At 39.6% G+C, this 17786-nt stretch overlaps 5 protein-coding genes across 10 annotated transcripts in view; 2 read left to right on the top strand and 3 right to left on the bottom strand.

The window, feature by feature from the left end:
• LOC115564197 (uncharacterized) overlaps positions 1–17786 on the top strand; it is a 104805-nt gene that overhangs the window by 14869 nt on the left and 72150 nt on the right. The window lies entirely within an intron of this gene.
• On the bottom strand, positions 822–2738 carry und (methionyl aminopeptidase und). The gene is made up of 3 exons (XM_018099019.3): positions 2482–2738; positions 1534–2343; positions 822–1462 (listed from the first exon to the last, which is right to left on the bottom strand). Exons 1-3 carry the CDS (start codon positions 2591–2593, stop codon positions 1035–1037), a joined length of 1350 nt encoding a protein of 449 aa, XP_017954508.1. The 5' UTR covers positions 2594–2738; the 3' UTR covers positions 822–1034.
• Taf11 (TATA-box binding protein associated factor 11) lies at positions 3090–4289 on the top strand. Of its 3 annotated transcripts, none has more exons than XM_089257485.1 (4): positions 3090–3383; positions 3436–3620; positions 3677–3847; positions 3926–4289. In XM_089257485.1, exons 1-3 carry the CDS (start codon positions 3148–3150, stop codon positions 3811–3813), a joined length of 558 nt encoding a protein of 185 aa, XP_089113611.1. In that variant the 5' UTR covers positions 3090–3147; the 3' UTR covers positions 3814–3847; positions 3926–4289. The 3 variants fall into 3 exon arrangements, with proteins under 3 accessions (XP_089113611.1, XP_089113613.1, XP_017954512.1); XM_089257487.1 differs by having other exon boundaries at positions 3677–3843; XM_018099023.3 differs by lacking the exon at positions 3926–4289 and having other exon boundaries at positions 3677–3901.
• On the bottom strand, positions 3864–7046 carry zf30C (zinc finger protein 30C). 2 transcript variants are annotated; one of them, XM_018099016.3, is made up of 5 exons: positions 6842–7046; positions 6260–6612; positions 6085–6205; positions 4600–6026; positions 3864–4337 (listed from the first exon to the last, which is right to left on the bottom strand). In XM_018099016.3, exons 1-5 carry the CDS (start codon positions 6843–6845, stop codon positions 3903–3905), a joined length of 2340 nt encoding a protein of 779 aa, XP_017954505.1. In that variant the 5' UTR covers positions 6846–7046; the 3' UTR covers positions 3864–3902. The 2 variants fall into 2 exon arrangements, with proteins under 2 accessions (XP_017954505.1, XP_017954506.1); XM_018099017.3 differs by having other exon boundaries at positions 6088–6205; positions 6842–7045.
• On the bottom strand, positions 7669–16049 carry LOC108649527 (lipase 3). 3 transcript variants are annotated; one of them, XM_089257765.1, is made up of 5 exons: positions 15189–16049; positions 13172–13541; positions 12742–13022; positions 8371–9105; positions 7669–8302 (listed from the first exon to the last, which is right to left on the bottom strand). In XM_089257765.1, exons 3-5 carry the CDS (start codon positions 12913–12915, stop codon positions 7898–7900), a joined length of 1314 nt encoding a protein of 437 aa, XP_089113891.1. In that variant the 5' UTR covers positions 12916–13022; positions 13172–13541; positions 15189–16049; the 3' UTR covers positions 7669–7897. The 3 variants fall into 3 exon arrangements, with proteins under 3 accessions (XP_089113891.1, XP_030242375.1, XP_089113890.1); XM_030386515.2 differs by lacking the exon at positions 13172–13541 and having other exon boundaries at positions 12742–13014; XM_089257764.1 differs by lacking the exon at positions 15189–16049 and having other exon boundaries at positions 12742–13012; positions 13172–13228.

Genomic DNA, 17786 nt, shown 5'->3' on the forward strand with positions numbered 1-17786 from the left:
AATTGAATTCGGCTCCAGGTAGAGGTCATTGGAGTCGAACTTTGAGTGAATCTATTTGTCTGGAGCTGAGCATTTGAGCGCTACTCAGACTGAGTGAAAGTCGCCCTATATAAAGGGCGGCAGCTGCAGCGTTTCTTCAGTCGTCAATCGTGCACTAAAGTGAAGTGTGTGATCGTTTAACTAAGCATGAAAGACTTAGAAGACTCAGAGGGAATACTGAGGAGAATTACTCAGAGGAAATACTTGAATTAAATACAGAAAAAATATTTAGAAGAAGTACTTAGAGGAAACCAAAGAAATAGAGGCAGTTTTCCTGTTTGTTTGGTTTAGGCCTGGGACACTCTATACAGCTCAGTAAAGCATTGAGTTGTTTAAGTAATTTCGTTTGTCATACTTATACTACATATTCTCTGCACGCTGTAACATTTTACCTTCAACAGCAGAACTTTTGACTGTCGATAAGATTAGTTATAAACAATTTTAGCTTGATAAAATTAAGGAAAGCTACTGACTAATGCATTTGTAACATGTTAACATGTCCATATTCCCTGTTCAAACTATCTTTTATTTTTCATGCTAATATTATAATAAATAAATTACTTTAACTTTAAATGTCTTTGCAGATCGTTTTGGTGGTATCTTATCATTGATGTATGGCTTCAGCATAATTAGCTACATAGAAATATTTTACTACCTCACTGGCAAATGGTTTGTCTTTTACTACAGGGCATGGCTCAAGCCAAGAAACGACGGAAATAAAATTGATTCACTCACCAGCTCGCTGCATTGGAATGAATAATAAAAACAAATGTTGACATTCGAATGCAGATTGGCTTATGTGATCGCTTAGAGCTCAAAACACACAAGTATATTGTAATCGCCGTACGCCTCTCCAGCTCACGCACTTACAAACAATCGCACTTATTCAAAATATAAACTGTAGTTATCATACGTGTATAATATATAATGCATGCTACAAATTATGAACTGTCCGCGCAAGCGCTTCTGCTTCAGAGTGTACTCAAATATCAAATTTAATAATCGTCACCACGAGAGACAACCTCCTTGCAGGTGGGCCGCAAAATAATTGTATGTTCGTACTGCGCCGTGTAGCAGCCCTTGATGTCGCACAGCGGCGGATAGGCCTCCACGATGCCCTTGTCACACAGATCCTTGAGTGCCATTTGGTATTTCGTAGCGCCCGCGCGATCAAGCCAGCGCTTGCAGAAGGCCAACGTTCCGAAATGCTTGTTTATGGTGCCCAACAACTGTTTGGAAGACTGCAAACGCAGCGGCACAAATGGCAAATCAAAGTTCTTCATATAATGCGAGCAGTCCATGTCATCGTGGACCAATCCGCGACCCGTGGAGCCGAACGTTTCAATGGCATAGAACTCATCCTCTTCCATGCGCGTAGACTCGCCGCCCTTGACAATGGGCACGGTCTTGCCAGCATGAATACCTGCAACGAGAGTATAGGAGGTTAGCAATTAGATATTTTTTGTAGAAAGCATATGTATTTATATTGCTTACGGTACGGGCTAATAGAGTGTCCGTTTAAGTTACGAATGGCCTTAATCGGATAAGTCTTGCCATCCAGTTCGATTTCGTATGATTCCATCACCTCCTGTATGGCCGTGCCGATGTCGCATAGACGCACATCAATGCCCGCCTCCTTGATGCCCGTATTGGTTGCCTCCTTCACCGCCTGCAGCAGTTTATCGTACTTATTGTTAAAGGTCAACGTGAAGGCGCAATCAATGATGCGGCCCTTGATGTGGGTGCCAAAATCGATTTTGCACACATCGTCGTATTGAAGCACGGTAGTGTCGCCGGCATTGGGCGTGTAATGGGCAGCGCAATGATTAAGCGAGCAGCCGGTGGGGAAGGCCAAGCCGGCCTCCAAGCCATTTTCCCCAATCAATCGGCGCGCGGTATTCTCCAGTTCTTCGCATATCTGGATCATGGTCATGCCGGGCTTAATGTATTTTTGCATATATTGGCGTGTCTGACGATGCGCTTCCGCAGCTTGGCGCAGTTCATTGTAGATATCGTTGTTCATACGATCTAACGCACGCTTCTCCTCGGACGTAAACCGATCCTTGGCGGTGCGATCGTCGGCCATATCCTTGGGTATTGGATGATCCATTATCTGACCCTCCGGATAATTGCCATTGGGGTAAAGCTCCGATATAGGTATAGTAGGTGGATCCGTTTGACCAGACTTTTTGCCCTTGTTCTTCTTCTTGGTTGCCGGCGCCTGAGTTGGCGGCTTTTTCTCAGATTCGCCATTAGTCGCAGCTTCTGATTCGCCACCCTCAGCGATCTTTTTGGCTGCAGCTTCTACAATTATTTTACAATTGCGTATACAACAGATTCGTACATACGTGTATATTTGAATATATATGTACATATTTATATACATACGTACATACATATGTACCTATAACTGCATGAGCAAAGGGACGACAGGTCACTTACCTTGTCGCAGTTTTTTATTGTTCGGTTTTGGCTTTTTTTGTTTCTTGGCGTCGTCGCCGCCAGCCACTTCTGTTGCGGCTGCCTCAACATTCAATGCTTCCACTGCTGACATGTTTGAAGTATTGGTAAAAAATTATAGAATACACTTGCGGCTTCAAAGCAATGATGGCGATGAAAGGAGAGCACGAGGTTAGTGATGTGTTGTTACCTTACAAACACGATATATTTCATTTAAACGATAACTTCTATCGCATGCTTGACTTAACTTCAAATTTGGATACCGATACGACACATCGACCTTTTTAATATAATTTCATTTCAGCATTTCCCTTCTAGTTTATTTATGCTTACTAGTTACTGTATTGATTCTGTAAGAAAACATTCAAACACATTTGTTTAATAGAGATGGTAGAAAACCACAATCAAGTAATGCAATCGATGGTAACAATGAAAAAGGTAATTTAATCTGCAGTACATTAACTCGAGCATTTATTATTTATTTTTTAATCTTTGACAATAGTTTTTATGTTTTTAATATTTTATTTGTTTTTTTTATGTTATCGAAATTATCATTCACAATGCCATACAACAATTATTAGTGGTGCTACTTCCCCCGATAAGTTGTGGTGGCTGTTCGACAATTAATAGCTGTTTATTTTCAACGAAATGGATGAAATTCTGTTTCCCACACAAAATTCCTTAAGCGACAATGATGATGGTGATTTAAAATTCTTTAACACCGCTACCGAAAGCCGCAAAGACAGCGAAACCTCCGACACAGCAGATGTTGATGGCAGGGATATTAAGAATGATGGCGATGCAGATGGTGACTCCGGCGAGCCATCTCAAAAGAAGCTGAAAACCAAAAAGGAGCTAGAAGAAGAGGAACGCGAGCGCATGCAGTAAGACCTTTATACCCATTCTTTACACAGCTAGTTAAGTTGCATTTTACAGGGTGCTAGTGTCTAACTTTACGGAAGAGCAGCTTGATCGCTATGAGATGTATCGTCGCTCTGCATTTCCGAAGGCTGCAGTCAAAAGGCTTATGCAGACTATAACTGGGTGCTCGGTGTCTCAAAACGTGGTTATAGCCATGTCGGGCATAGCCAAAGTGTTCGTTGGTGAAGTGGTGGAAGAAGGTAGATAATCAAATTTGAGATATGTAGCTTTGTATTTATATTCATTTGCATTTCAGCTCTGGATGTAATGGAGCAGCAAGGCGAATCAGGTGCACTGCAGCCAAAATTCATTCGGGAAGCTGTGCGAAGGCTACGCAGAAAGGGACGCATGCCCATTGGGCGCTTTCAGCAGCCGTATTTTAGACTAAACTAGACTTAAGAACTAGGTTAAGGCCCGTAGTTAGTGAGTGAAAACACTCGTACTCCATATACAAAAAGCGTCTTTATTTTTTAAAACCTAAGCTAATCCTGTGTCCTTGCCTCAGCCTGCATTGTCTGCAGCACAATGTGCGGCACCAGATGCGATGAAGCGTAATTGAGTGGAACCGTTGCCAGCGGCGCGCTGCCATCGGATGGAAAGTTCAACTCCTGCGCCATCGGCATGTCCCGATCGATCACATCCTGGGCTATCAGAGTTTTTGTCTCCTCGTATTCCATGCCCGCCTCTGGCTTGGCTCCCATTAGAAGTTTTCCCCGCTGCACACCCATATATTGCGTGGCTTTCGCATTCAGGGGCAGCTGCCCGCAGGTGTCGGCGTGCACCTTTCGATGCGCTTGAAGATTGGAGATGCATGTAAAGCGTTTGCCGCAGTTGTTGCAAAGGAAGCGCTTGATGCCCGTGTGCACAGTCATGTGGGTTAACAGGCTTTCCCGGTATGGATACTCCTTGGGACAGAGCTACAAGGGAAAAACAAACAAGAAGAGTCAATCTCTACTGGACTGGAAATTTAACAGTAGAATAGCTGTAGATCAAGACCGTGGCTATTCCATCCAGATAATAAATACTAAACATTTAATTATTACAGTAGTACCATGCTAAGAGCAACATTAAGCATTAACTAAAAACCATTTGATATAAAAACGGATAAGCAATAGCTTGAGGCATGAGCCGTTGCCTTTAACAGAGAAGACCTAACATTAACAGCCACTGCATACTCACATGGCACTTGTAGGGCTTGTTGTCTGTATGACGGGTCTTCAAATGCGATTTGTACTGCGCCTTCACTTTGAACGTCTTCCCACACTTGTCGCACTGGTACGGCGTCTCCGACTGGTGCAGGAGCATGTGCGTTTTCAGTATTCCCGCTGTGGAGAGCCGCTTGCAGCAAACGCTGCACTCGTATAGTGGCACTCGCCCACATTCGGAGCGAACGTGATCCGAGAGCGAGGTGCGCCCCGTGAATTTCTTGCCACACTTATCGCAAATCAGATTCCGCGGCAGATTGCGCGGCTCCTTTCGAGCATGGTAGTTCTTCTCGTGGTTCTTCAGGCTGTCATGTCCGGTCATGTACTTGTCACACTTCTCGCAGTAGAGCAGCTCCTTGTGCTGCTGGTGTGCGTGCTGGGTGGCGAGCTCCTTGCTGGCGAAGAACAAATTGCAATAGCAGGGGCACTTGTGGATCAGGCTGCCATCTTTGCCGTGCACCTTCATGTGCGTCTCCAGCCGCTTCTCTACCAAGTAGATCTTGCTGCAGATTTTGCATTTGAACACTTCCTCATCCAGCTTAGCATGTGCATCCGCATCCTTGAAGAGCTCCTTGACCGCCTGTTCGCTTAGCTTGTGGTCGTCGCGCAGATGTTTCTCATATGGCTTGCGAATGTGATAGATTTTCACACAGTGTGGACACTGCCACGTCTTTTCCATTTTGCTCAGCATTTTCAGGCGCTCTTTCAGCTCCTTTTTGGTTATTTTGGCCACACGTCGAGGAGCGGTTGTTGTTTCTTCCTGGGACTCCGGGGAGGCGACAGCTGCTCCTCTCTTTCGATATTTGCGCTTTACACTGGATTTGTTGATTGGACGCAGTTGGGCCTCCTCCTCACTGTCTGGTTCCGTTTCGCGCAGTGCCAGCACATCCTCCTCCATGTGGTCTTCCCCGTTCTGCTTGGCCATGGGCACAGCGGCAATCTCGTCCAATATGCCCGTTGCATGCTCCACTTTCAAATGCTCGTACGGCTTCATACTCTCGTCCTGACTGAGCAGCACGTCCAGTAGTTTATCCTTCTCATTGCTGTAGATGTCCAATCCGTTGCTGCCCTCCATCTTAACGAAGGCGCTGGCATCCTGATACTCAAAGTCGGGATCGATGGCTTCCTCTTTGACAAGCGCTGGGGGAGGCAGCTTAAACTGATTCGCATCCGCTTCCTCGTCGCTGTTGTTGGGCTCGAAGTCGGGATACTCCTCGTCTGTGTCACTTAGCTCCTGGCTGCTAACGAACTCCTGTTTCAATTTCATAGGCGCCTGAACTTTTAACCTGCTGGCCAGCGGTACATCGTCGTCGCTGTCCTCTGGAGCTGCTACTGGACATTTCTTAGGTCTGCCACGCTTTCGTTTGACTATGTTCGCAGGTCCAACAGCAGGAATGGGAACTGCAAGGGAAGTGGGATTAGAATTGAGCTGAGGAGCAAAGGCATCGGATTCACCCACAACCTTGTCTACAGTTCCGCTGCTGCTTGGCCTGGCTGGTGGCGCCTCCTTTCAATTTATCTTCGTGCTCGGCTTGATGTTTCGCGCTGCTCTCACGATCCGCAAAGCTTTTGCCGCAAAGCTGGATTAGAGAAAACACTTAAGATTTCAACTGGAGACGCTTAAAGTGGATTACCTCACACTTGAAGAGCTCCTGATCCTGGCTCACATTAAATTTGCGTTCCTGATGCGCCTCCTCGATATGTGCCTCGTGCTCCACTTCGCTGCCGAACAGGCTGTGACACAGGCGACACTCGATATAGGCGCTGTGTGTGACCCTCAGATGCTCCTTCAACTGCTCTTCATGGCAAAACGTAAGCTCGCAATAGCGACACCGGAAGCCACCCGGCGGCTCGTGTTTCTTAACATGCTTCACGTAGCCGGCGAGCGAAATTAATGCCTTGTTGCAGACCGGACAGTGAAGCTTCGGTATGCCGTCCGTTGTTATTTCCACCAGCATTTTCTGACCAGTGTTCACTGATTGAGCTGCTGCAAGAGTAAATAAACATGGTTCATGTTGATTTACACACAAAACACAAAGAGAATACTTTTCTTATTCCTGTATGTATGTGTATGTACATATTTACTTTTCTTGGATATACAAATGCAGCCCTGGTCTCAAATGATACGCTTAGAAGGGATGGGGGAGGGGAGAACCAAAGCACTGCGGCTTAGACATAAATATACAAGTAATTATGCTCGCCTTCATTACACCTACCCATTGTGAATATCGAATTCGTTCTGAACAGCTACATATGAATGCAACAATTATTGTTATTGGAAAGGAAGTTATTGAAGTTTTTTCTCCGTGTATAATTCTGTGATTTTTATGCACACCGTAATTTGTTGTTGTGTAGCAGCACTGTGAAAAAATTTAACTACTTGCGTTATACACTCAGCGAATACATATTAGTGATGGACTTTGTTTTCACGTAACTGTTACGTGTCACGGGACCGCTGGTTCACAATCGAGAAAAATTGTATATTCACAATTTTAAATTATTAATATAGAAGAAAATTATTCAGAAAAATCCACTGCATGATAAGTCCAATAGTTATGTAAATTTTATAAACTTTAGTGAGTGTTTTTAAGTAATTCGGCTGTTAGGTGCATGAAGAGTTCTCTGTTAATAGCAGATTGTCTCAACTAAATTCGAACGGAATTTATATTTACGTGTCAGTAGAGCATACTGAATTGTTCGAAAGATGTAAATATAAATAAATAAGTTGAAATATGACAGTTTTTATATGAAAGAGACAAAGACATTTGAAACTGTTAATTACTCAAGCTGTGAACTAGATGGAACGAGTGGAACGTGACAATTTTGTTAACTGTAATAAATTCTGTCAAATGACTATCGATTAAATTTGCTATCTTGGCGGTAAGTTTGAAATAAGAGGTACATGGCAATTATATATGTTCATCGACTTATCTATGGTTAATATTTATTATTTGCAAATATATTTCATATGTGATTTTACCTGCTAGAAAGCAAGACTTTATTTAAATATGTTTTAAAGCAAGCAACGGTAAATAATAACATATTTTTGTTTGGCGACATTTTCAAAAAAGTTTCTCTTTGTATATTTTGTAACAGAGTGTGTATTAAAAACTATATAATGTTAGCTTGAAGCATTTCACAAACCTTTTGCAACTTAAATAATAATTATTACCATGTATATCACGCACACGCTCATTGCTAACCATATTATTTACACGTATTTACATTTGGGATTCCGTTTATGTTCTTGACTAAGTTTTATCGTAGCATCGCTAGAAACTGATGGCCGCATCGTGCTCCATATCATATCTGTGCATTTTATCAATTATTCTGTTGTTGATCACTTCCTTGACATTGACGGACCAAAGGAAATCGTAATGATTCCAGTCCTTATAGGGAATGCGATAGAGGTCCGCACATGGTAGCAACGTTGCCAGGTATTCAACATCCTCCACAGCGGACATGTAATCGTTGTCGCTGTAGTACATATTCACACAACTATTGATGTTCTGCACATTATACGAGGGGGGCTCGGCTTGTCTGTAAATGATCTCATTCTGCTCCTTGCCGTGATCGTACTGTCTGAAGTCGCCTGAGGTATATAGCTGCAGGTAGTGGATAATTTGTGTCGTCGACGCACCAGCTGGATGCGTCTCACAAACGTCTGTGAGTAGCGTCTGAAAAATGAATAAGAATTAAATGAGAGTTAGTGCTGATAGCCAGACTTCGAGAGCGTCTTGCTTACATGATTTAGATGCCGGGTGCCCCAGCCGCCAATGAAATCTAACAGGCCCGAACACAAGAACTTCAGCATGGAGCCCACTGAGCAGACATGCTCACATAGAATCTTCTGGATGCTCGTAATGGGCAGCAGTTCCATGTTGCCCAGCACCCAACTGAGCACCGAGGGTGAGCCAAGCAGCATCCCACCCAGCTTGGACAGTATAAACGAATGGTTCCTCATGTAGGCGATCGGCGCCAGTAAATGCACCGTTCGCACTTTCTCGTTGTACCACGGCAGCGAGGACATCAGCACGAAGTAGGTTGTCGTGCCCTGTGAATGGGCGACAAAGTGCAGCGACTTGCTGTCGCTCACAGCTAGGGCAAAGTCCAGCATCGCCGCCAGATCGTAGACGCCGATCTCGTGCCAGCTGAACTTCCAGAAATCAGATGTATCCGGATGTATGTGCTTGTGCTGCCTTGAGTAGGTGTTGCCCCTCGCATTGCCCAGCCAGACGTCGTAGCCCGCATCGGCGAACATGTAGGCTAGCGACGTCTCCGGCCCATTGATGATCCAATCATCCGAGGCGCACAGGATTCCGTGCTGCAGAAATACCACCGGCTTCTTCTTCTCCTGAGTCTGGTTCTGAGCCTGCAGTTTGGGGGAGGTAGGTATCCGATAGATCGTGAGTATGTAGTCGTCTGGCGTGTGGACTGTGTGCTCCTCCACAGGATAGTTGTGATTCGTTATGAGAGACGCCTGCCAAGGAAATAAATAAATTTACAAATTATTAGCAATCTAATGAATCTTAAGGTATTGCAAAGAACTTTTCTGTTTTGAGAAGGTAGATTTAAACATCCCCAACTTAATCACTGAAAATTAGTTAAGACGGATGAAAGAATTCCACATCTACCTACTAGAAGCCCGAAGCCTTGAAATTTGAATTATTGTACGATTAGTTGAGATACATGAACCATCGAATATACCTTTATATAAACATACATATATCATCGTTTGAATAAAAAATTTTGATTTTTATGTTTCTTACAAATTAAATTAAAATTCTCATATTTTTTTATTTTATGAATAACTATTTTTCAAAACATATTGTTTTATTTATATATGTATATATAAAATTTTATAGATTATTTTTTTTTTTTTAAATAATTCATGTTATTTATCTTATTTATCTTTTGCATGCCTTTTAATTTGTTTGGCCAACCAAAAAAAAAAAAAAACAAGAAAGAAAGCTCTAGTCGAGACTGCTCGACTACGAGATCCCCTGAACCCTACAATCAACTGATATTTCAATAATAGTTAGCACACACACACACACACGCATATACAGGCGATTGCGCTTGGGTTGCGCTGCAGTGTTGGCAATATTATGAAAACTTATTTGTTGAATAATTTAATTTCTAGACGTACGATCGTAATGAAACTTTCAGAACGTAATCATAATGTTAAAATGTATGTGTATACCGAAGCTCAAGTCTCTAGTATTTGATATACGACTTTTACAAAGATGAGGGTGAGGGGGTGGATTTAGGGGTGGGGGTAAATTTTAACAAAAACCGAAATTGTCTAAAATACATCTTAATATACATTTTAAATTTGGAGACTCTAGCTTGAAAGATGTAGGAGATATAATTTTTTAAGTGATCTTCGATAAGGTTTTTTATCGATAAAAAAATATCGGAATGAGTTATCGTTTTTTAGTGATAAACTCGATATCCGCGTGATATATACGGTCATTTTAAAAAAAAGTTGAAGTCTCTAGCTGTTATATCTTCTGAAATCGACGCGTTCATACATACGGACGGACGGACGGACGGACGGACGGACGGACGGACAGGGCCAAATCGACTCAGCTTGTCGCCCTGATCAAGAATATATATACTTTGTGGGGTCTGCCACGCCTCCTTCTGCCTGTTACATACTTTTAACAAAACCATTATACCCTGATTTCCCATTTTCAATGGGTTCAGGGTATAAAAAAAACAAGAAGCATACTTGTAGATCACGCCACTTATTTTTGTTCTTGTTTATTACTTTCTTTACCCTCATATCTTACCGTAGCATTACGCCGATATTTCGCAAATTTAATCGCGATCAAAGTACAAGTGCCTAACTGTTAAATGTTATTGCTACCTGCCAATGTTTTCCAGGTGGGTGTTGTGATTAAATGGTCGTAAAATATATTATTATGAAAATAAAGACATGTTACTGCGCGCTGTCTATGGCCCTCTCTCTCTCTCTCTCTCTCTTTATCTCTCTCCCTGTTTCTATCGATTGTGCGGTAATACGAAAACAAAAGCTTAAAAAAGAGCTTCGTTCAGCTGAGAAGGCATCACTCACCACCAACAGCGAGCACAACAAAAGCAACGGATGCCAAAGTCCAAGCACACACAGCGCGTCATCGGTCAAGCTTTGCCAGCGACTGCGACTGCGACGACGACAACGACAGCGCAGCAGCAGCGTGTGCCATTCATTAGTGTGTGGGGCGCGGCAGAAAAGTTTCGCAGGCAAAGCTCCGTTACACTGATCGCTGGGGGTTGTGGGCGGGTAGGCAGCGAGGCCATGCCAGCTCGTACTTAAACTCTCTTATCAAACAGAGAGCCCAACTAATTCGGCGCAATCAGCTGATGTGCGTAGCTGCTACTGTTGTTGTTGCTGTTATTGCTGCTGTGATCGGGTGATCGCAGCTGCTTTATAAAAACGTAGGCAGCGCACATAAAGACCGATGACAGAAGCAACTACACTAATAAAAACTAATTTGTTGTAGACTATATATATATATACATATATATTTTATTAGTGCAGTTACTTCTATATATGTATATATATATATATATATATATATATATATATATATGTATATATAATATATATATATATTTTTTTTTATTAATTAATATTTCAATATTTTCAAAATCTTAAGTGATCTTCTGTCCAAAAATTTCTCTCAGTGCCGCAGTCATGATTTGTTATTTCGGCATTTGCCTCTGAAATAAACTTGTCGCATTTAGACTTTTTATATTTTTGCCGAAAATTTTGCTAATCAGACATGCGGAAGAGGGGCCATTATATAGTGATATGCTCTCTATACATAATACAAATACATATATACAAATACATTCTAGTATATGTACCCATAAATGGGTTATTATGTTTTATTATTGTTTTAGTTGAACACGCGCGTGTTTCTAGAGCTTTCGCCATGAGAACTGGCACAAGCTAACTCTATTATCAGGCCACACATATAGTACGCGAGGGAGGTACAATATAGATGACTTATATGAATGAACGAAACGAAGCATAAATAATTATTGTATTATCAGTCGATCAAGGTTAAAGTTAGTCAATTTCCTCAAGCTATCGCTCATGATATTAATCAAATTAGTCATTAGCAAATGATCTCACTTTTTATTATTTCGATTCAATTCGATTATACTGTAAATGAATATAAGTAAAAATATAGATGATAATCTTCAGTCGCAATCAGCTCATTGAAAGCAATAATTTAATAATTCATAATAGTCATTCATTGAACTCTTTGTGTTGAATACATATACATATGTATGTATATATACATACATATATTCTGTGCCATATAATCTTCGAACACAAAAGATTTAGATACCATAATTATTGACTAGCCACGTCTTCTAGAGGCCAAAGCAAAGTCCATGATAATTATGATTCAATTGCAATATCTTATCTTATATACAATTGATTCCCAAATGTCTGCTATTTGCTTAACTAGTAGATAAGGGTCCTATTTAAGAATCGAATGGTAATGAACTTGTCTTGTAGTTCGTTATGAAAGTGCTGCATATTGATTCAAGGATATATAATTTTTTTAAAATATTTACCGTTGCCTAATTTCATATAGAGATTACCATTACTATTTAAAGTATACAAACATGATGTCAAATGTATGTACAAATAAACATACAAATATTTAATTTATTTTGAAATCGTATTTTACGAGAGATTTACTGCAAATGAGAATATATAGATATTTATATAAATATATATGTATATATGAAATATGCCATCTACTATCCACTCTTTTTTTATGCCTTATTCTACGAGTTGATATTTTATAGCTGAAACTTGCTTAATAAATTTAATATACGTATATAACAACAACAATAAATGTAACGCTTAGTACGCGCAGTGTAATACTTCAAATACTTGAAAATTAAGTCAAAATGAATGTGGAGCAAGTGAATATAATAAAATTATAAAATACACTATAAAATATTAAGTATACGCACGCTTGGCTACTTGCTTGGAATGGTCTTTTCTTACACTTAACGTGAGGCTTGGGCAATTGCTTATTGGCAAGACTTGTTGGGCAACTCGAACTAAGGCTAACTAACAACTTACCGTTACTTTGAGGCCATCCACCGGTTCGATTTGTCCGCTCAGCAGCAGCAACAGCAGCAAAGCCAACAACAACATTTGCAACATTTTGCTGTTGTTGTTGTGCCCGTTGATGCAGCTTGCTTGCCTCCTTGTTGCTGTTGTGGTTGTTGGTGGTTGTTGCATTTTAATGCACATATTTTGTAATTCTCATCCAAAGACTGACCCACTTCCCGAATGTGTTGCAAAGCCCAGGCCCGCGTCGCCTCGCGGCCCGTACCGTTAGCTGTGGCAACTCTAAGTGTCTATAGCAAAAAAGAATGAAGAAACCCAAAAATTAAATTTTAAAAATTTATAATTATAAAAGATAGTACAAAATTTGTGTTCATCTTTTTATATTTATATATATACATATATATATTCTTTTTTTTAAGTTTGCTACGATCTCACTTACACTTCTTTGCTTTGAGCGCTATAGCATATAAGTATGTATGTACATATATGTGTGCGTCACCAATGCGTTCTGATCAGTTTATATTCTGGTTCCTTGCTTGGTGTTACTGTGTTGAATGATAACAGTCAGGCTGATTCCTCCTTGAGGATTTTCGTTTCGCCTAATTTTACTAGAATTCCAATTCTATTTTTCGCTCAAGGGCACGACAATACGTATGTATGCTTGTGTATGTGCGTGTGTGTTTGTATGTGTTTGAGATTAACTTCAGGAAATTCACACTCATACGTAAATATTTGAGCTCTGGCAACTGATTACAATTGTTCTTGACGTCAATGTCTCCTCTACATATTTTAGTGAATCGCTAGAAAACCTATAAATACATAATATATACTTAGTATGTTTTATACTAAAAGTGAACATTTTTATTAGTTATATATGCATGACAGCATTTAACAATCTTTTAGCTGATATTTCATTTAAATATTTTAAATCATATGAAACAGTTTCAGTTTACATCGTCTCAAAGTTAATGCTCTTTAAGCTCAAAGGCTTTTAATATATGCGATCTATATATTTGATATATGCGAAATGTATGCATAAATAAATATATAGCGTAGAGTAGGTCAAGCTGTGTGGGTTAAGCCCTATAAAAAATCTATGATCTATATAAGAAAACAGAATATTGTCCTCGATCTCAAACGACTACACAATACTCGTCCATGGTAAATAAATATATATATTTTACAATATGTAGACAGGAGATGACAGATGCAGACATATATACAAGATGCTGTAGGAATAGGTTCATGTTTATATTTTTAAGTTTCAATTCTCTTTTGCGACCACTTGTAATGTGAACAAGTTCAAGTGAGTTCAATCCATGTATTTACATTATTTCAGTCTCTACTTGGCAAGTCCGGGACTTGGTAACTCATTTCTATTCTCTCTATGCTAAAAGACTCTGTCTCTAGGTATATTCATTGACGACAGCGAACATCAATATACTTTCTTTTCCAATTTGTGAACGAGTATATGTATATGTAAATATTGCTTATCAGGTAGTTTACGAATTTGTTCCACAATATTTTGCTAGGAATGCAATTTTTTTTTATCAAAAGGTAAATGATCTTTAAGAGATTGTGGATGAATAATTATAGATCGTTTTGATAAGTATTCGTCTAGTAAACCACTTCATTGAAATTCAATCGCAAATTGATTAGAATTGATTTATTAGATTAAGTTAAAATCTCGAAAAAACTTAATTGTCGCTCATTAAATTATGAATAACTATTTATATATTCATTTTACAAAATAGTTGCTATTACTTTAGAAATGAAATCTGTACACAAATTAGAGCTGATTGATTTTGATTTTTGTATAAACTATTCTTGTTTTTTAACTAAAATGTGGTGTAAAAAACAAATTGAAACTGGAAGCAAATTTCTTCACGTAAATGCAAGCAACAAATTTGTCGACAAGAAATAATTAAAATGCTTGATTTCTATTGGCTTTTTTGTTTTATAGACCTCTGCAACCTTGAAAACAAATATGTTTTTTGCATTTAGACAAACATCTCTTTGAAACATGCGCAGATTTCACTTCGTACCGATCGTGATGAAGTAATTCGAACATAAACCATGATTTTCGAAAGTTCATAGAGCAGTTCCAACAAAAAGGTTTTATGCAAAAATAAAATGGTAGTTGTTTGATCTCTGATTTGTGATAATAATTGAAATGAAATCCAAATCAATTGGACTACTCAATTCAATTTTCCAATTGGACAAATTATGAATTTAGCACTGGTACACTAGCACTTTCCCACGCATAGCCTATGCGATAAGCGATGGAATGATTGAGCCATACATACAAATAAACATGTATTTGTATGCGTGAGTGTGGCAGTGTTTGCGTCTTCTGTTTTTTGTCGCGCTTGGCACTCGCTTGCAAAAGTATTTCCATTTGTGTCTTAGACCATTTGTGTGGGGAAAAGTTGTTTGAAATCTGTTCAGTCACTCACTTGAAAATTCCTAAAATCAAAACAAATTTCAACGACGACAAATTGTTGCTTGTTTGCTGCTGGTTTATTTTTGATTTTGATTTCTGTTGAATGTTTAACTTTTTCCAAATTATTTATAGATCGTTTGCCGTGGCCCGCGTGTCGTTTCAGCGCGTTTTCCCAAACTAAAACTAGCTTAGACCCGCTGCCACTTGCGCTGGTGTCCGCAACGCAAAGCTCTGTCGTAAAAAAGCTCTCGGGCAATCGTGTTGCCGGCGATCGCAGAAGCTCTCAGCACACGTATGACGGAAGACGAGAGCCGAGAGCAATATATAAAGGGTAACGGCTGTTGTTGCTCTGCACTGCGCTCTCTGCTCTCTTAGCATGCTCTCTCTATCTCCCTCACTCCCTCGGTTGCTCACTCTCTGTTGTTGTTGCTGTTGCTTCTTTGCATTCTAGAACTTTGTTTGTAAACAATTGCTTAATGCCGCATAGCTGCACGCATTGCAGCACAGCGCGGCTCTGCGAATTCGCTGCCCAAAATAAAGACAGCGCGCTCGCTGGCAGCAGCGGGTCAAGTTCAACGGGAACCGGTTACCTTACTCTCTCAATCAGTGTATATCTCTCTGTCTTTGTGTCTTGCGTTCGCTCTTCTGCATATTTCGCCCACTTGCTTTGCGACGAACCACACACAAATTTGACGTCTGTAATAAAAGAGCTTAGCGAATTTCAAGGTCACTTGCGTAATTTACGCTTTGCTTGGTTTTACTTTTGGCCGAATAATTGCCCTTAAAATGTTGGCAAAATTAATGAGCAACAAGCATTGCTACTTTAATGGAGACATTTTTATTTAGTTAGACGCACCAGTCTGCAACAGCAAGACTCGATCTTTCTATCGCTCGCTGTATTTAGTATATAACCTGTAAAATATAAAAATATACAGGTATGCCACTTGATATGTATGTATTTATGCATTTTGAGTTTGTTTAGAGTTTGAGTCAAGTAATTAATGACTTTCTTTAAACATCAGGTTTTGACACAATCTCAATTAATGAGAAGCTTTTTTTTCATTACGATCTAACACATATTAAGATTTATATAAACAGCTTATAGGATGTCAAAACTGAAATAGATTCACTGCTACAGCGCCATCTACCAAATTTAAGTCAAACTAACTGCTGATGTGACTTTAAGAATGTGCAAGAACAACTAATAAAAACGTACATACATATAGTATGGTTAAAATTTCAATTTCGATTTTTGAAAAAATATAAGAGAAATTTAATCAAATAAATACAAATTTTGAAGCAATTAAAAGAAAACTACAATGTGCCCACAGCAGGATTCGAACCGGTGACCTCGCGATCGAGCGCCGCACCCTCTACCATGACGCCACTCCTCTGTTATTATTCGCAATGTCAAAACTGAAATAGATTCACTGATGCAACGCCATCTAGCAGAACTAAACGAAACTAACTGCTGATGTGATTCTAAGAATGTGCTAGAAGATGTTTGAATGTATGTGTGCACACGTATTGGAAAACTGCTGTTGCTGCAGCACGTGCGTTTGTTAATTGGCCAAACATTTTGTTATTTTTTAAAGTCGATTGACTAAACCGAATTTAATGAAACTTTCAGCATATGATCTACATATTCTATTGAATATTTGGCATTTAAAAAAAACATGTCAAATCATTCACAATTAGCTATACTAGAATCTGACCTTCACTGGGGATTCTGAATTTGGAGCCGGTATCCAAAATATAACAAAAACCGAAATTGTATAAAATGCATTGGAATATATTTTTAAAATTTGGAGACTATAGCTCTAAAAATGTAGGAGATATAAATTTATAACTTATTGCGCTTGGGTTGCGCTGCAGCGTTGGCAATATTATGAGAACTTATTTGTTGAATAATTTAATTTCTAGACGTACGATCGTAATGAAACTTTCAGAACGTAATCATGATGTTTAAATGTATGTGCATACCGAAGCACAAGTCTCTAGTATTTGATATACGACTTTTACAAAGATGAGGGTGAGGGGGTGGATTTAGGGGTGGGGGGTAAATTTTAACAAAAACCGAAATTGTATAAAATTCATCTTAATATACAAAGAATAGATACAAAATATATGTACATAGACTGAATTGTGTCTAAATGTATCACATCGGAGTCTCAGAGTATAATATGAGGGTAGATTATCACTATTGTAATACTAATATATTGATATACAAATGATCCCGATCTAATATCTCAAATAAAGAAGCTTGGTCGAACTCCTCGGTATCTCCTAATCGGACACAGCCGCACTACGGCTTTCATGCTTGTTTACCCGTACTTTCGTATCTCTCGAGCGTTACTGATCGTTTGTTTTTCAAATATATTAGATATACTCTGTAAAATAAGTCGTTAACTCTTGGACGCCAGCTGTGTGGCAAAGGTTCAGACTAATTACGAATCGAATTTTAAGTTCATTCATTTCACTACGCACCTGTTTAGTGGATTTTAGATACGCAATACGATACACCTTAGCCAAGTTATTGGCTTAGTAGCTGCAAGTGTCTAAATAATTGGGGGCTTCCTTTATTTCATGGGGTGTTTTTAATGGTCCCAAT

Source organism: Drosophila navojoa, chromosome 3 (assembly GCF_054131105.1).
Source record: "Drosophila navojoa isolate 15081-1374.11 chromosome 3, UAZ_NAV_1.0, whole genome shotgun sequence".
Taxonomy (NCBI): Eukaryota; Metazoa; Arthropoda; class Insecta; order Diptera; family Drosophilidae; genus Drosophila; species Drosophila navojoa.

Excerpts from the sequence above, each read along its gene's own strand:
- und (XM_018099019.3), bottom strand. The coding sequence starts at position 2,593 with ATGTCAGCAGTGGAAGCATTGAATGTTGAGGCAGCCGCAACAGAAGTG. Across the intron at positions 2,344-2,481 it reads CAATAAAAAACTGCGACAAG|AAGCTGCAGCCAAAAAGATC; the intron begins GTAAGTGACCTG and ends AAATAATTGTAG. Across the intron at positions 1,463-1,533 it reads ACACTCTATTAGCCCGTACC|GTATTCATGCTGGCAAGACC; the intron begins GTAAGCAATATA and ends CTCTCGTTGCAG.
- Taf11 (XM_089257485.1), top strand. The coding sequence starts at position 3,148 with ATGGATGAAATTCTGTTTCCCACACAAAATTCCTTAAGCGACAATGAT. Across the intron at positions 3,384-3,435 it reads GAGGAACGCGAGCGCATGCA|GGTGCTAGTGTCTAACTTTA; the intron begins GTAAGACCTTTA and ends TGCATTTTACAG. Across the intron at positions 3,621-3,676 it reads TGGTGAAGTGGTGGAAGAAG|CTCTGGATGTAATGGAGCAG; the intron begins GTAGATAATCAA and ends TTTGCATTTCAG.
- zf30C (XM_018099016.3), bottom strand. Across the intron at positions 6,206-6,259 it reads AGGAGCTCTTCAAGTGTGAG|CTTTGCGGCAAAAGCTTTGC; the intron begins GTAATCCACTTT and ends TCTCTAATCCAG. Across the intron at positions 6,027-6,084 it reads GCGGAACTGTAGACAAGGTT|TTCCCATTCCTGCTGTTGGA; the intron begins GTGGGTGAATCC and ends CTTCCCTTGCAG.
- LOC108649527 (XM_030386515.2), bottom strand. The coding sequence starts at position 12,915 with ATGTGCATTAAAATGCAACAACCACCAACAACCACAACAGCAACAAGG. Across the intron at positions 9,106-12,741 it reads TGGATGGCCTCAAAGTAACG|GCGTCTCTCATAACGAATCA; the intron begins GTAAGTTGTTAG and ends TTTCCTTGGCAG. Across the intron at positions 8,303-8,370 it reads GCACCCGGCATCTAAATCAT|ACGCTACTCACAGACGTTTG; the intron begins GTAAGCAAGACG and ends TTCATTTTTCAG.